Source organism: Mustelus asterias, chromosome 26 (genome assembly GCF_964213995.1).
Source record: "Mustelus asterias chromosome 26, sMusAst1.hap1.1, whole genome shotgun sequence".
Classification (NCBI taxonomy): Eukaryota; Metazoa; Chordata; class Chondrichthyes; order Carcharhiniformes; family Triakidae; genus Mustelus; species Mustelus asterias.
This window is the reverse complement of record NC_135826.1, coordinates 37,066,895-37,087,430: the sequence shown is the minus strand read 5'-3', so window position 1 is coordinate 37,087,430 and position 20,536 is coordinate 37,066,895. Positions and strand designations below refer to the sequence as shown.

At 52.5% G+C, this 20,536-nt stretch overlaps 1 protein-coding gene across 1 annotated transcript in view; it reads right to left on the bottom strand.

Annotated features, from left to right (window-relative positions):
- Positions 1-20,536, bottom strand: part of fbn3 (fibrillin 3) — a 268,519-nt gene that overhangs the window by 123,715 nt on the left and 124,268 nt on the right. The window contains exon 12 of the mRNA XM_078198473.1: positions 2,846-2,965. Coding sequence (XP_078054599.1) covers positions 2,846-2,965 — 120 coding nt within the window. The remainder of the gene's footprint in view (positions 1-2,845; positions 2,966-20,536) is intronic.

Below are 20,536 nucleotides of genomic sequence, written 5' to 3'. Positions count from 1 at the left end.
TGGAAAGGATCCCATCATCAGAGGCTGACCTTGATATAAAAGATCTGGCACACATTGGGCGCGATCTTACTTGCCATTCATGCCACCCTCCCACTGCAGCGAAGTCGGAGAATTTGGCAGCCAGCCAAATCTCCATTCACCGCGGCGGGATGGGAAAATCCCACCGGCGTGAACGGTGGTAAGATTCTGGCAATTGGAATTTAAGGAATGCATGCACAATGGCAAAGCTCCCCAGCTTCCAGCAATGGGGCTTGGGGACAATTCCTTCACCTGATAGAGAAGTGGCAGTGAGTTAAGCACTCTCTGATGAAGGGTTGTACAGACCCGAAATGCTAGCTCTATTCTCTCTCCACAGATGCTGTCAGGCCTACTGAGATTTTCCAGCATTTTCTGTTTTTGTTCCTTCACTCGAGTCTGGCTCTGGACTCAAGCTTCCAAATTTCACACTGCTGGTGTGTGAGAATCATGTCTGATCAGACTAATAAGGCTGTCACAAACACAACACCCCTATGAGATCCACGGTGACATTACTGCATGTATATTCCCAAAGGGATTTCTGGAGTAACCGTGCCTGTATAAAGATGTACGGCATCATGTTTTTCCGAAAATCCACTTTAGAAGAAATTCAATGGGATATTGATCCCCATTTAAATGTCGGATCAGCTTCCAGTTCAACACAAACACAGCACAACCAGAACAAAATGGTGGTGCCCCCCCCCCCCCCCCCCCCCCCACCCCCCACCCCCCTGGGGCATGGGTAGTGCCGGTTACTTTTGGCATTGCTGCCAGTAACTCTCTGGTGGCAACAGTGAAATATGATCAACCACCAGGCCGTCCCTCTCGCCTCCAGTTCCTGGGTTTGAGTCCAGCCTAGACAGATGCTGCAAACATCTCTTGCCAACATCTGTTTAGATTTCTGAGTAAAATGGATCTGGAAACGGGCAAATTGAACTCTCAGTGGGCAGCAATCTAAACAGTCCAAACCACAGCAGCTAGAAATTTGAAATGAAAGGACGCTTGTGTGAGTTTGCTGCATCTGGTATTTTGATGCATTGACTGCACTCAATGAGATAATGGGAACAAGAGCTTTCACAATTCCTGGGCTCGAACCCAGGACAGCTACAGCACACTCATGTAATCCGTAGCCGTGTTCTCCGAGCCCAGACTTCCCAAATGCTGTTGTTGTCGACGTGTTGTTTTCCTTTGGATGCCCGGTCCTCAGGCCGGCAGCCTCTTCTTCCCTGTCCTGGGCAGAAAGTAAACCCGGGAATTTTAATGAGGTCCAGGAGTTAATAGAGCCCAGGTCTGATTCTGTGCAGCGATGGATGAATTCCTAATCTCCCATCAGCTTAAAAACATGGTGCGAATTCCCAACTTCTTTCATAGAATCAAAGAATCCCTACAGTGCAGAAGGAGGCAATTCAGCCCATCGAGCCTGCACTGACAACAATCCCACCCAGGCCCTATCCCTATGCATTCAGGCCCAGCTAGTCCCCCAGACACTAAGGGGCAATTTAGCATGGCCAATCCACCTAACCCGCACATCTTTGGACCATGGGAGGAAACCAGAGCACCTGGAGGAAACCCACGCAGACACGGGGAGAACTTGCAAACTCCACACAGACAGTGACCCGAAGCCAGAATTGAACCAGGGTCCCTGGCGCTGCGAGGCAGCAGTGCTAACCACTGTGCCACCATGCTGCTCATTGACCATTGATAGCTATGTAAGTCCTGAAGTCTGGAATATTGGTCCTAAACTTCTCCGCCTCTCTATCTCCCTTTAAATCACTCCTAAATCTTACCTCTTGCACCAAGCTTTCGATCACTTGTCGTAACATCCCCTTCTGTGGCTGGTGTCAAATTTCTCTCTCTGTGAAGTGCCTTGGGACAGTTTACTATACTAAATTTGCTATGGCTTTTAAAAAATTCATTTGTGGGATGTGGGCGCTGCTGGATAGACCAACATTTGTTGCCCATTCCTAATTGCCCTTGAGAAGGTGATAGTGATTTGCCTTCTTAAACCACCACAGTCCATGTGATGTAGGGAGACATGATGTGGAGATGCCGGCGTTGGACTGGGGTAAACACAGTAAGAGTTTTAACAACACCAGGTTAAAGTCCAACAGGTTTATTTGGTAGCAAATGCCATTAGCTTTCGGAGCGCTGCTCCTTCGTCAGATGGAGTGGGTATCTGCTATGTAGGGAGACTCAAAGTGCTGTTAAGGAGGGAATTCTAGTACTTTGACCTGGAGACAGTAAAGGAATGGCGATATATTTCCAAGTCAGGATGGTGAGTGACTTGGAGGGGAACTTCCAGGTGGTGGTATTCCCAGCTATCTGCTGCCCTTGTCCTTCTAGATGGTAGCAGTCGTGGGTTTGGAAGGCGCTGTCTCAGGAATCTTGGTGAGTTCCTGCAGTGCATCTTGAAGGTGGTACTCACGGCTCTCACTGTTTTCTGGTGGTGAAAGGAATGAACATTCGTGGCTGGGGTGCTAATCAAGCGAGCTGGATGAACACAAGCTTCCTGATTGTTGTTGGAGCTGCACTCACCCAGGCAAGGGGAGAGTATTCCAACTCATAAATGTAAATGCAAATGACTGTAGTTGTTCTAAATAGAAGAGGAGGGAGGACATTTGATTTGTGTCGTATTTGTTTTAGTAGAGATCTGCAAAGCTATGTTAAAATTGTTCCCAGTGCATTATCTTATCGTTGCCAATAAACCATATCAATATATAGGTAATAACAAGATTAAGGTGGAACCAGTGAGCTGTGGGGACAAACAGAATGCATTCATTAACTGGTTGAGGAGGAGTTTGCAGACTCTGATCTCTGTGGCTGGACTCACCGATACAGGCCTGCTTGGTGGCAGTACTCTGGAAACCATCGTGACACTTGCAGTGGTAAGCGCCGGGTGTGTTAACGCAGTCACCATTCACACAAGGGCTGCTGGAACATTCATCGACGTCTGTGGAAAAGTAAATATAAAGCAGCCAAATGTTAAAATTAACTGGCTCATCGAGACGAGGGAGTGCATTAGCAAAGGAAACTCGTGCTCTCTAATTATCGAGGCTGGCTGTTCACTAATTGGGACACGTTTTTACAAAATGATGGCCCTGAATAATTAGAGAGAGCATGTAAATGATCCCTGCAGAGCAGGAGCCTTGTGCTCTGGAGATGCTTGTTGCTGCGGCCACACAGTAAATTCTAACCAACCTTTCGCCAAGTTGTATTTAATCAGATAATTGCAAAGGAGCTCAGGGTTCCTATTTCCTGGCATCCTTTAGTGGCCTGAGTTCTGCGGCAATCTCTCATGTCCGGCCTGTCCCAACGTTCATTCCCAAATAAACTTGTAGCTGCTCACAGTGGGATTTAGGGATCTTTGGGATATTTGGCTTTATCAGTCACACTCCAAATCATACATTGATCCATAGTCGACTTCATTCAAAAGTCTTGAGGTTCGGTTATAGTGCAGAGGATAAGGAGATGGAACTTAAAATCTGACTGTGTGTGACTATTAGCAAGCTCAAACTTGTTGTTGTCATTATTACAGGCACCGTGACAGGACCTGAAAGAAATGAGAACAGGGATACAAGCGTTCTACCCATTGTCCTATTCCACCCTATAATCTATCATAGACACCACCTCACCCGTCTAATCTCCTTGCACAGCTGATATACTCTTTCGTCTATGATTAACCGCATCTCATCCATCTTCTCACACAGACCATGTACATTTTACAATGGACTATATTTTACCCATTTAATTTCCTCTCACAGCCCATTGTAAACTCTACGTCATCTAGTTAACCACACCTGATAGACAATGAAGCTACAAAGAGAGGCTGGTTAGGCTGGGGTTGTTTTCCTTAGAACAAGAACAAAAAATAAAAGAACAGTACAGCACTTTGGCCCTCCAAGCCTGCGCCGATCACGTTGTCCTTTCTAGATTAACCGCCTGTATTCCTTTATTCTCCGTCTGTTCATGTGTCTATCCAGATAAGTCTTAAATGTCGCTAACATATCTGCCTCAACCACCTCACTTGGCAGTGCATTCTGGGCCACCACTACCCTCTGTGTAAAAAAACTTTCCAGCACTTGGTCCGTAGCTAAACTCTTCTTCAATATTGTGAGGTTTTCCATCTCCTCCATTACTTCAGGGGGTGAATTCCAGATTCCCACTGGCCTCAAGGTGAAAAGGTTTTTCCTCAAATCTCCTCTAAATCTCCTGCCCATTACCTTAAATCCATACCCCCTGATTGACCCCTCTACTAAGGGGTCAATAACTCCACTGAACCTTTCCCCCCTTACCTTGAACTTGTGCCCCCTTGTAATTGTCATTTCTGCCCTGGGAAAAAGCTTCCAACTGTTCACCCGTTCTATGCCCCTCATAATTTTATAAACTTCCATCAGGTCGCCCCTCAGGGAGAACAATCCCAGTTCATTCAATCTCTCCTCATAGCTAATATCCCTCATACCAGGTAACATCTTGGTAAACCTTAGAGCAGAGAAAGCTGAGGGGGGACCTGTTTGAGGTATACAAAATATGAAGGACATAGATAGGGTAGATAGGAAGAAACCTTTCCTTTAGTGGGGGAGACGGGAACCCTCACAACATTGAAGAAGAGTTTAGACAAGCACTTGAAATGCCATAGCATACAAAGCTACGGACCAAGTGCTGGAAAGTGGCACTAGAATAGATAGGTGCTTGATGGCCAACCCAGACACAATGGGCTGAAGGGCCTCTTTATGTTCTGTATTACTCTATGACAGTGGACACCCTACCTCAGGGTTTCTCAAACTTTGGCAGACACAGAACCCTTTTGACCTACCAAGGGTACTGACGGAACACTTGAGAAACACACTTATTATATTGAAGAACTAAACCACAAAAACTTGATTGGTTTTGCTCAATAGGGACAAAGATACAAAAACAAATATATAGAAGTTTTTTCTACTTCTTATCTGTATACATTCATTAGTATTAAAAATTATCTTATTTAACAAAGTACTTACTTCTTACCTTCTTTTTGTCATTTTTAATGGGAGGACTAATGCTACTTTATTGCCCTCATATTTGTTTAATATTCAGAATTCTGCTGAAGAGCTAGATTCTCATATCAGCCACTCACACACATTCACCCACACCTTTTACACACACAAACACATGCGCCCCACACACACACACACACGCTTCCTCCTGACCCATGGCTATTATCTACCTTGCTCCGCCTCCCGCTTTCCTTCACTCTTGCCCTTGCCCAGGTCTTTGAATTCTCAATTTGCCGCTATTTCCAGCTTGTCCAATCAGAGGCTGGCTTCTCAGTGCATTGGCTGCTGATAGGCACACTAGTCAGCCTATCAGTTGCCAACACAGTGTGAAAACCTTCTCTGATTGAATAGTCCAAAGATGTGTGGGTTAGGTTGATTGGCCATGCTAAATTGCCCCTCAGTGCCAGGGGATTAGCAGGGTAAATACATGACGTTATGGGGATAGGGCCTGGGTGGGATTGTTGCCAGTGTGGGCTCGATGGGCAGAATGGCCTCGTGCTGCACTGTAGGATTCTATGATTTGAAGATGGAAGGACAGCTTCTTTTTTCAAATTTACAAGGTCCAAACGTACTGTGGGACACCTGGATGCCTCTTCCAGGATCCCGTGGAACTCAATTTGGGAAAAACAGCCCTATCTGATTCAATTAATTCCTTCCCATCGTATGTATGCTTCACTGTCTTATTGTCTCATTCATTTCATCTCCTGTATTAGCACTGCTGCTTCACAGCTCCAGGGTCCCGGGTTCGATTCCCGGCTCGGGTCACTGTCTGTGTGGAATTTACACATTCTCCTCGTGTCTGAGTGGGTTTCCTCCGGGTGCTCCGGTTTCCTCCCACAGTCCAAAGATGAGCGGGTTAGGTTGATTGGCCAGGTTAAAAAAATTGCCCCTTAGAGTCCTGGGATGTGTAGGTTAGAGGGATGAGCGGGTAAAATATGGGGGGGTAGGGCCTGGGTGGGATTGTGGTCAGTGCAGACTCGATGGGCCGAATGGCCTCCTTCTGCACTGTAGGGTTTCTATGATTTCATTTCTATGATTTCCACAACCAGTGTACAATCTAACCGTATCATAAATTCCCTCTAAACTATGTTCTTTTTCATCCACATTGAACCTAGCCTATCATAGTTGTCAACATGCTGGCATGGTTGGCTGGTCTACAAGGGGAGAAAGTATAAAGGAGGAGTACAAAATGGCAAGAAAAATTGCAGTCATTTGCGCAGTCTAACCAGGCAGACTGAACTTCCGGAAGGGAAGGTTCTATAAAACCTCCCTGTTCCCCAAAGGACTCAATATTCAGCCATCCTCACATTACTGGTTACCAGCAGCATCCAACACTTATATACTATTGCATTGTGAATGCACTGGAATTGCTGCATCCTACTGAATATAATCTGCATTTTATTCATATGTTAGGAACAAAAGGGTTGTCAGGGAAAAAATCGGATCTCTCAGGGACAAAAGTGGGGAATTGTGCTTGGAGCCCAAAGAAGTAGGGGAGATCCTAAATGAATACTTTGCGTCGGTATTCACAAAGGAGAGGGATGTGTTGACTGGGAGTGTCTCGGAGGGGAGTGTTGAACCGTTGGAGAAAATCTCCATTACAAGGGAGGAAGTGTTAGGTTTGTTAGAGAATATAAAGACTGACAAATCCCCAGGGCCTGATGGAATCTATCCAAGGCTGCTCAGGGAGACAAGAGATGAAATCGCTGGGCCTCTGACGCAAATCTTTGTCTCGTCACTGGACACAGGTGAGGTCCCAGAGGATTGGAGGATAGCTAATGTGGTCCCATTATTTAAGAAGGGTAGGAAGGATAATCCGGATAATTATAGGCCGGTGAGCTTGACGTCCGTGGTGGGGAAGTTGTTGGAGAAGATTCTTAGAGATAGGATGTATGCGCATTTAGAAAGGAATAAACTCATTAATGATAGTCAGCATGGTTTTGTGAGAGGGAGGTCATGCCTCACTAACCTGGTGGAGTTTTTTGAAGAAGTGACTAGAATGGTTGACGAGGGAAGGGCTGTGGATGTCGTCTATATGGACTTTAGTAAAGCGTTTGACAAAGTCCCTCATGGTAGGCTGGTGAAAAAGGTTGGATCTCATGGGATAAAGGGGGAGGTGGCTAGATGGGTGGAGAACTGGCTTGGTCACAGAAGACAGAGGGTGGTAGTGGAAGGGTCTTTTTCCGGCTGGAGGCCTGTGACGAGTGGTGTTCCGCAGGGCTCTGTATTGGGACCTCTGCTGTTTGTGATTTATATAAACGATCTGGAAGAAGGTGTAACTGGGGTGATCAGTAAGTTTGTGGACGACACAAAATTGGCAGGACTTGCAGATAGTGAGGAGCATTGTCAGAAGCTACAGAAGGATATTGATAGGCTGGAAATTTGGGCAAAGAAATGGCAGATGGAGTTCAATCCAGATGAATGCGAAGTGACGCATTTTGGTAGAAATAATGTAGGGAGGAGCTATACGATAAATGGCAGAACCATAAAGGGTGTAGATACGCAGAGGGACCTGGGTGTGCAAGTCCACAGATCCTTGAAGGTGGCGTCACAGGTGGAGAAGGTGGTGAAGAAGGCATATGGCATGCTGGCCTTTATAAGACGGGGCATAGAGTATAAAAGTTGGGGTCTGATGTTGCAGTTGTATAGAACGTTGGTTCAGCCGCATTTGGAATACTGCGTCCAGTTCTGGTCGCCACACTACCAGAAGGAGGTGGAGGCTTTGGAGAGAGTACAGAGGAGGTTTACCAGGATGTTGCCTGGTATGGAGGGGCTTAGTTATGAGGAGAGATTGGGTAAACTGGGGTTGTTCTCCCTGGAAAGACGGAGGATGAGGGGAGGCTTAATAGAGGTGTATAAAATTATGAAAGGCATAGATAGGGTGAACGGTGGGAAGCTTTTCCCCAGGTCGGTGGTGACGTTCACGAGGGGTCATAGGTTCAAGGTGAAGGGGGGGAGGTTTAACACAGATATCAGAAGGACATATTTTACACAGAGGGTGGTGGGGGCCTGGAATGCGCTGCCAGGCAAGGTGGTGGAGACGGACACACTGGGAACGTTTAAGACTTATCTAGACAGCCATATGAACGGAGTGGGAATGGAGGGATACAAAAGAATGGTCTAGTTTGGACCAGGGAGCGGCACGGGCTTGGAAGGCCAAAGGGCCTGTTCCTGTGCTGTATTGTTCTTTGTTCTTTGTTCTTTGCATGCTTTTGTGGAAATTTATAATGGAAAATCAGACCAATTGTGGAGCGAGGACAGAAAGGCAGAGGAGCAGAGAGTGGAAAATTAACCCCATCATTTGAAGCTTTGGGAAGCTTATTGGCATCTTCCTAAATTATCCAGATACACTCTACACTTTACCTGACAAATGCTACACTCTGCCCGACACACTCTACACTCTGCCCGACACACTCTACACTCTGCCCGACACACTCTGCCCGACACACACTACACTCTGTCCGACAGACAGTACACTCTGCCCGACACACTCTACACTCTGCCCGACACACTCTGCCCGACACACTCTACACTCTGCCCGACACACTCTGCCCGACACACACTACACTCTGCCCGACACACTCTACACTCTGCCCGACACACTCTACACTCTGCCCGACACACTCTACACTCTGCCCGACACACTCTACACTCTGCCCGACACACTCTGCCTGACACACACTACACTCTGTCCGACAGACAGTACACTCTGCCCGACACACTCTGCCCGACACACACTACACTCTGTCCGACACACTCTACACTCTGCCCGACACACTCTGCCCGACACACTCTACACTCTGCCCGACACACTCTACACTCTGCCCGACACACTCTACACTCTGCCCGACACACTCTGCCCGACACACACTACACTCTGCCCGACACACACTACTCTGCCCGACACACTCTACCCGACACACACTACACTCTGTCCGACACACTCTACACTCTGCCCGACACACTCTGCCCGACACACACTACACTCTGCCCGACACACACTACACTCTGTCCGACACACTCTACACTCTGCCCGACACACTCTGCCCGACACACACTACACTCTGTCCGACAGACAGTACACTCTGCCCGACAGACAGTACACTCTGCCCGACAGACAGTACACTCTGCCTGACACACACTACACTCTGCCCGACACACTCTGCCCGACACACACTACACTCTGTCCGACAGACAGTACACTCTGCCCGACAGACAGTACACTCTGCCCGACACACACTACACTCTGCCCGACACACTCTACACTCTGCCCGACACACTCTACACTCTGCCCGACACACACTACACTCTGCCCGACACACACTACACTCTGCCTGACACACACTACACTCTGCCCGACACACACTACACTCTGCCCGACACACACTACACTCTGCCCGACACACACTACACTCTGCCCGACACACTCTACACTCTGCCCGACACGCTCTACACTCTGCCCGACACACACTACACTCTGCCCGACACACACTACACTCTGCCCGACACACACTACACTCTGCCCGACACACACTACACTCTGCCCGACAGACACTACACTCTGCCCGACACACTCTACGCTCTGCCCGACACACACTACACTCTGCCCGACACACACTACACTCTGCCTGACACACTCTACACTCTGCCCGACAGACACTACACTCTGCCCGACACACTCTACACTCTGCCCGACACACAATACACTCTGCCCGACACACACTACACTCTGCCTGACACACACTACACTCTGCCCGACACACACTACACTCTGCCCGACACACACTACACTCTGCCCGACACACACTACACTCTGCCCGACACACACTACACTCTGCCCGACACACACTACACTCTGCCCGACACACACTACACTCTGCCCGACACACACTACACTCTGCCCGACACACACTACACTCTGCCCGACACACACTACACTCTGCCTGACACACACTACACTCTGCCCGACACACTCTACACTCTGCCTGACACACTCTACACTCTGCCCGACACACTCTACACTCTGCCCGACACACACTACACTCTGCCCGACACACACTACACTCTGCCCGACACACACTACACTCTGCCCGACAGACTCTACACTCTGCCCGACACACTCTGCCCGACACACACTACACTCTGCCCGACACACACTACACTCCCCCCGACACACGCTACACTCTGCCCGACACACACTACACTCTGCCCGACACACTGTACACTCCCCCCGACACACGCTACTCTCTGCCTGACACACACTACACTCCCCTGACACACACTACACTCCCCCCGACATACGCTACACTCTGCCTGACACACACTACACTCTGCCCGACACACACTACACTCTGCCCGACACACACTACACTCTGCCCGACACACACTACACTCTGCCTGACACACACTACACTCTGCCCGACACACACTACACTGTGCCCGACACACACTACACTCTGCCCGACACACACTACACTCTGCCCGACACACCCTACACTCTGCCCGACACACTCTACACTCTGCCCGACACACTCTACACTCTGCCCGACACACTCTGCCCGACACACTCTGCCCGACACACACTACACTCTGCCCGACACACTCTACACTCTGCCCGACACACTCTACACTCTGCCCGACACACACTACACTCTGCCTGACACACACTACACTCTGCCCGACACACACTACACTCTGCCCGACACACACTACACTCTGCCCGACACACACTACACTCTGCCCGACACACACTACACTCTGCCCGACACACACTACACTCTGCCCGACACACACTACACTCTGCCCGACACACTCTACACTCTGCCCGACACACACTACACTCTGCCCGACAGACACTACACTCTGCCTGACACACTCTACACTCTGCCCGACACACACTACACTCTGCCTGACACACACTACACTCTGCCTGACACTCTCTACACTCTGCCCGACAGACACTACACTCTGCCCGACACACTCTACACTCTGCCCGACACACACTACACTCTGCCCGACACACACTACACTCTGCCTGACACACACTACACTCTGCCCGACACACACTACACTCTGCCCGACACACACTACACTCTGCCCGACACACACTACACTCTGCCCGACACACTCTACACTCTGCCCGACACACACTACACTCTGCCCGACACACACTACACTCTGCCCGACACACACTACACTCTGCCCGACACACACTACACTCTGCCTGACACACACTACACTCTGCCCGACACACTCTACACTCTGCCTGACACACTCTACACTCTGCCCGACACACTCTACACTCTGCCCGACACACAATACACTCTGCCTGACACACACTACACTCTGCCTGACACACACTACACTCTGCCCGACACACACTACACTCTGCCCGACACACTCTACACTCCCCCCGACACACGCTACACTCTGCCCGACACACACTACACTCTGCCCGACACACTCTACACTCCCCCCGACACACGCTACACTCTGCCCGACACACACTACACTCTGCCCGACACACTCTACACTCCCCCCGACACACGCTACACTCTGCCTGACACACACTACACTCCCCTGACACACACTACACTCCCCCTGACATACGCTACAATCTGCCTGACACACACTACACTCTGCCCGACACACACTACACTCTGCCCGACACACTCTACACTCTGCCCGACACACTCTACACTCTGCCCGACACACTCTACACTCTGCCCGACACACTCTACACTCTGCCCGACACACTCTGCCCGACACACACTACACTCTGCCCGACACACACTACACTCTGCCCGACACACTCTGCCCGACACACACTACACTCTGCCCGACACACACTACACTCTGCCTGACACACACTACACTCCCCCCGACACACACTACACTCTGCCCGACACACTCTACACTCTGCCCGACACACTCTACACTCTGCCCGACACACTCTACACTCTGCCCGACACACTCTACACTCTGCCCGACACACACTACACTCCCCCCGACACACTCTACACTCTGCCCGACACACACTACACTCTGCCCGACACACACTACACTCTGCCCGACACACACTACACTCTGCCCGACACACTCTACACTCTGCCCGACACACTCTACACTCTGCCCGACACACTCTACACTCTGTACGACAGACAGTACACTCTGCCCGACACACTCTACACTCTGCCTGACACACACTACACTCTGCCCGACACACTCTACACTCTGCCCGACACACTCTACACTCTGCCTGACACACACTACACTCTGCCCGACACACACTACACTCTGCCCGACACACACTACACTCTGCCCGACACACACTACACTCTGCCCGACACACACTACACTCTGCCCGACACACTCTACACTCTGTACGACAGACAGTACACTCTGCCCGACACACTCTACACTCTGCCCGACACACACTACACTCTGCCCGACACACTCTACACTCTGCCCGACACACACTACACTCTGCCCGACACACACTACACTCTGCCCGACACACACTACACTCTGCCTGACACACACAACACTCCCCCCGACACACACTACACTCTGCCCGACACACTCTACACTCTGCCTGACACACACTACACTCTGCCCAACACACACTACACTCTGCCCGACACACACTACACTCCCCCCGACACACACTACACTCTGCCCAACACACACTACACTCCCCCCGACACACTCTACACTCTGCCCAACACACACTACACTCTGCCTGACACACACTACACTCCCCCCGACACACACTACACTCTGCCCGACACACTCTACACTCTGCCCGACACACACTACACTCTGCCCGACACACACTACACTCTGCCCGACACACTCTACCCTCTGCCCGACACACACTACACTCTGCCCGACACACACTACACTCTGCCCAACACACACTACACTCTGCCCGACACACACTACACTCTGCCTGACACACTCTACACTCTGCCCGACACACTCTACACTCTGCCCGACACAGTCTACACTCTGCCCGACACACACTACACTCTGCCCGACACACACTACCCCCTGCCCGACACACACTACACTCTGCCCGACACACTCTACACTCTGCCCGACACACACTACCCTCTGCCTGACACACACTACACTCTGCCCGACACACACTACACTCTGCCCGACACACACTACACTCTGCCCGACACACTCTACACTCTGCCCGACACACACTACACTCTGCCCGACACACTCTACACTCTGCCCGACACACACTACACTCTGCCCGACACACACTACACTCTGCCCGACACACACTACACTCTGCCCGACACACACTACACTCTGCCCGACACACACTACATTCTGCCTGACACACACTACACTCTGCCTGACACACACTACACTCTGCCCGACACACACTACACTCTGCCCGACACACGCTACACTCTGCGCGACACACACTACACTCTGCCCGACACATACTACACTCGGCCCGACACACTCTACACGCTGCCCGACACACTCTACACTCTGCCCGACACACTCTACACTCTGCCCGACACACACTACACTCTGCCCGACACACACTACACTCTGCCCGACACACACTACACTCTGCCCGACACACTCTACACTCTGCCCGACACACTCTACACTCTGCCCAACACACACTACACTCTGCCTGACACACACTACACTCCCCCCGACACACACTACACTCTGCCCGACACACACTACACTCCCCCCGACACACACTACACTCTGCCCGACACACACTACACTCTGCCTGACACACACTACACTCTGCCCAACACAGACTACACTCCCCCCGACACACACTACACTCTGCCCAACACACTCTACACTCTGCCCGACACACTCTACACTCTGCCCGACACACTCTACACTCTGCCCGACACACTCTACACTCTGCCCGACACACACTACACTCCCCCCGACACACTCTACACTCTGCACGACACACACTACACTCTGCCCGACACACACTACACTCTGCCCGACACACACTACACTCTGCCCGACACACACTACACTCTGCCCGACACACTCTACACTCTGCCCGACACACTCTACACTCTGTACGACAGACACTACACTCTGCCCGACACACTCTACACTCTGCCCGACACACACTACACTCTGCCCGACACACTCTACACTCTGCCCGACACACTCTACACTCTGCCTGACACACACTACACTCTGCCCGACACACACTACACTCTGCCCGACACACTCTACACTCTGCCCGACACACTCTGCCCGACACACTCTACACTCTGCCCGACACACTCTGCCCGACACACACTACACTCTGCCCGACACACTCTACACTCTGCCCGACACACTCTACACTCTGCCCGACACACTCTACACTCTGCCCGACACACTCTACACTCTGCCCGACACACTCTGCCTGACACACACTACACTCTGTCCGACAGACAGTACACTCTGCCCGACACACTCTGCCCGACACACACTACACTCTGTCCGACACACTCTACACTCTGCCCGACACACTCTGCCCGACACACTCTACACTCTGCCCGACACACTCTACACTCTGCCCGACACACTCTACACTCTGCCCGACACACTCTGCCCGACACACACTACACTCTGCCCGACACACACTACTCTGCCCGACACACTCTACCCGACACACACTACACTCTGTCCGACACACTCTACACTCTGCCCGACACACTCTGCCCGACACACACTACACTCTGCCCGACACACACTACACTCTGTCCGACACACTCTACACTCTGCCCGACACACTCTGCCCGACACACACTACACTCTGTCCGACAGACAGTACACTCTGCCCGACAGACAGTACACTCTGCCCGACAGACAGTACACTCTGCCTGACACACACTACACTCTGCCCGACACACTCTGCCCGACACACACTACACTCTGTCCGACAGACAGTACACTCTGCCCGACAGACAGTACACTCTGCCCGACACACACTACACTCTGCCCGACACACTCTACACTCTGCCCGACACACTCTACACTCTGCCCGACACACACTACACTCTGCCCGACACACACTACACTCTGCCTGACACACACTACACTCTGCCCGACACACACTACACTCTGCCCGACACACACTACACTCTGCCCGACACACACTACACTCTGCCCGACACACTCTACACTCTGCCCGACACGCTCTACACTCTGCCCGACACACACTACACTCTGCCCGACACACACTACACTCTGCCCGACACACACTACACTCTGCCCGACACACACTACACTCTGCCCGACAGACACTACACTCTGCCCGACACACTCTACGCTCTGCCCGACACACACTACACTCTGCCCGACACACACTACACTCTGCCTGACACACTCTACACTCTGCCCGACAGACACTACACTCTGCCCGACACACTCTACACTCTGCCCGACACACAATACACTCTGCCCGACACACACTACACTCTGCCTGACACACACTACACTCTGCCCGACACACACTACACTCTGCCCGACACACACTACACTCTGCCCGACACACACTACACTCTGCCCGACACACACTACACTCTGCCCGACACACTCTACACTCTGCCCGACACACACTACACTCTGCCCGACACACACTACACTCTGCCCGACACACACTACACTCTGCCCGACACACACTACACTCTGCCTGACACACACTACACTCTGCCCGACACACTCTACACTCTGCCTGACACACTCTACACTCTGCCCGACACACTCTACACTCTGCCCGACACACACTACACTCTGCCCGACACACACTACACTCTGCCCGACACACACTACACTCTGCCCGACAGACTCTACACTCTGCCCGACACACTCTGCCCGACACACACTACACTCTGCCCGACACACACTACACTCCCCCCGACACACGCTACACTCTGCCCGACACACACTACACTCTGCCCGACACACTGTACACTCCCCCCGACACACGCTACTCTCTGCCTGACACACACTACACTCCCCTGACACACACTACACTCCCCCCGACATACGCTACACTCTGCCTGACACACACTACACTCTGCCCGACACACACTACACTCTGCCCGACACACACTACACTCTGCCCGACACACACTACACTCTGCCTGACACACACTACACTCTGCCCGACACACACTACACTGTGCCCGACACACACTACACTCTGCCCGACACACACTACACTCTGCCCGACACACCCTACACTCTGCCCGACACACTCTACACTCTGCCCGACACACTCTACACTCTGCCCGACACACTCTGCCCGACACACTCTACACTCTGCCCGACACACTCTGCCCGACACACACTACACTCTGCCCGACACACTCTACACTCTGCCCGACACACTCTACACTCTGCCCGACACACACTACACTCTGCCTGACACACACTACACTCTGCCCGACACACACTACACTCTGCCCGACACACACTACACTCTGCCTGACACACACTACACTCTGCCCGACACACACTACACTCTGCCCGACACACACTACACTCTGCCCGACACACACTACACTCTGCCCGACACACTCTACACTCTGCCCGACACACACTACACTCTGCCCGACAGACACTACACTCTGCCTGACACACTCTACACTCTGCCCGACACACACTACACTCTGCCTGACACACACTACACTCTGCCTGACACTCTCTACACTCTGCCCGACAGACACTACACTCTGCCCGACACACTCTACACTCTGCCCGACACACACTACACTCTGCCCGACACACACTACACTCTGCCTGACACACACTACACTCTGCCCGACACACACTACACTCTGCCCGACACACACTACACTCTGCCCGACACACTCTACACTCTGCCCGACACACACTACACTCTGCCCGACACACACTACACTCTGCCCGACACACACTACACTCTGCCCGACACACACTACACTCTGCCTGACACACACTACACTCTGCCCGACACACTCTACACTCTGCCTGACACACTCTACACTCTGCCCGACACACTCTACACTCTGCCCGACACACAATACACTCTGCCTGACACACACTACACTCTGCCTGACACACACTACACTCTGCCCGACACACACTACACTCTGCCCGACACACTCTACACTCTGCCCGACACACTCTGCCCGACACACACTACACTCTGCCCGACACACACTACACTCCCCCCGACACACGCTACACTCTGCCCGACACACACTACACTCTGCCCGACACACTCTACACTCCCCCCGACACACGCTACACTCTGCCTGACACACACTACACTCCCCTGACACACACTACACTCCCCCTGACATACGCTACAATCTGCCTGACACACACTACACTCTGCCCGACACACACTACACTCTGCCCGACACACTCTACACTCTGCCCGACACACTCTACACTCTGCCCGACACACTCTACACTCTGCCCGACACACTCTACACTCTGCCCGACACACTCTGCCCGACACACACTACACTCTGCCCGACACACACTACACTCTGCCCGACACACTCTGCCCGACACACACTACACTCTGCCCGACACACACTACACTCTGCCTGACACACACTACACTCCCCCCGACACACACTACACTCTGCCCGACACACTCTACACTCTGCCCGACACACTCTACACTCTGCCCGACACACTCTACACTCTGCCCGACACACACTACACTCCCCCCGACACACTCTACACTCTGCCCGACACACACTACACTCTGCCCGACACACACTACACTCTGCCCGACACACACTACACTCTGCCCGACACACTCTACACTCTGCCCGACACACTCTACACTCTGCCCGACACACTCTACACTCTGTACGACAGACAGTACACTCTGCCCGACACACTCTACACTCTGCCTGACACACACTACACTCTGCCCGACACACTCTACACTCTGCCCGACACACTCTACACTCTGCCTGACACACACTACACTCTGCCCGACACACACTACACTCTGCCCGACACACACTACACTCTGCCCGACACACACTACACTCTGCCCGACACACACTACACTCTGCCCGACACACTCTACACTCTGTACGACAGACAGTACACTCTGCCCGACACACTCTACACTCTGCCCGACACACACTACACTCTGCCCGACACACTCTACACTCTGCCCGACACACACTACACTCTGCCCGACACACACTACACTCTGCCCGACACACACTACACTCTGCCTGACACACACAACACTCCCCCCGACACACACTACACTCTGCCCGACACACTCTACACTCTGCCTGACACACACTACACTCTGCCCAACACACACTACACTCTGCCCGACACACACTACACTCCCCCCGACACACACTACACTCTGCCCAACACACACTACACTCCCCCCGACACACTCTACACTCTGCCCAACACACACTACACTCTGCCTGACACACACTACACTCCCCCCGACACACACTACACTCTGCCCGACACACTCTACACTCTGCCCGACACACACTACACTCTGCCCGACACACACTACACTCTGCCCGACACACTCTACCCTCTGCCCGACACACACTACACTCTGCCCGACACACACTACACTCTGCCCAACACACACTACACTCTGCCCGACACACACTACACTCTGCCTGACACACTCTACACTCTGCCCGACACACTCTACACTCTGCCCGACACAGTCTACACTCTGCCCGACACACACTACACTCTGCCCGACACACACTACCCCCTGCCCGACACACACTACACTCTGCCCGACACACTCTACACTCTGCCCGACACACACTACCCTCTGCCTGACACACACTACACTCTGCCCGACACACACTACACTCTGCCCGACACACACTACACTCTGCCCGACACACTCTACACTCTGCCCGACACACACTACACTCTGCCCGACACACTCTACACTCTGCCCGACACACACTACACTCTGCCCGACACACACTACACTCTGCCCGACACACACTACACTCTGCCCGACACACACTACACTCTGCCCGACACACACTACATTCTGCCTGACACACACTACACTCTGCCTGACACACACTACACTCTGCCCGACACACACTACACTCTGCCCGACACACGCTACACTCTGCGCGACACACACTACACTCTGCCCGACACATACTACACTCGGCCCGACACACTCTACACGCTGCCCGACACACTCTACACTCTGCCCGACACACTCTACACTCTGCCCGACACACACTACACTCTGCCCGACACACACTACACTCTGCCCGACACACACTACACTCTGCCCGACACACTCTACACTCTGCCCGACACACTCTACACTCTGCCCAACACACACTACACTCTGCCTGACACACACTACACTCCCCCAGAGAAACACTATACTCTGCCCGACACACACTACACTCCCCCCGACACACACTACACTCTGCCCGACACACACTACACTCTGCCTGACACACACTACACTCTGCCCAACACAGACTACACTCCCCCCGACACACACTACACTCTGCCCAACACACTCTACACTCTGCCCGACACACTCTACACTCTGCCCGACACACTCTACACTCTGCCCGACACACTCTACACTCTGCCCGACACACACTACACTCCCCCCGACACACTCTACACTCTGCACGACACACACTACACTCTGCCCGACACACACTACACTCTGCCCGACACACACTACACTCTGCCCGACACACACTACACTCTGCCCGACACACTCTACACTCTGCCCGACACACTCTACACTCTGTACGACAGACACTACACTCTGCCCGACACACTCTACACTCTGCCCGACACACACTACACTCTGCCCGACACACTCTACACTCTGCCCGACACACTCTACACTCTGCCTGACACACACTACACTCTGCCCGACACACACTACACTCTGCCCGACACACACTACACTCTGCCCGACACACACTACACTCTGCCTGACACACACTACACTCGGCCCGACACACACTACACTCTGCCTGACACACACAACACTCCCCCCGACACACACTACACTCTGCCCGACACACACTACACTCTGCCTGACACACACTACACTCTGCCCAACACACACTACACTCTGCCCGACACACACTACACTCCCCCCGACACACACTACACTCTGCCCAACACACACTACACTCCCCCCGACACACTCTACACTCTGCCCAACACACACTACACTCTGCCTGACACACACTACACTCCCCCCGACACACACTACACTCTGCCCGACACACACTACACTCCCCCCGACACACATTACACTCTGCCCGACACACACTACACTCTGCCTGACACACACTACACTCTGCCCAACACACACTACACTCCCCCCGACACACACTACACTCTGCCCGACACACACTACACTCTGCCCGACACACACTACACTCTGCCCGACACACACTACACTCTGCCCGACACAC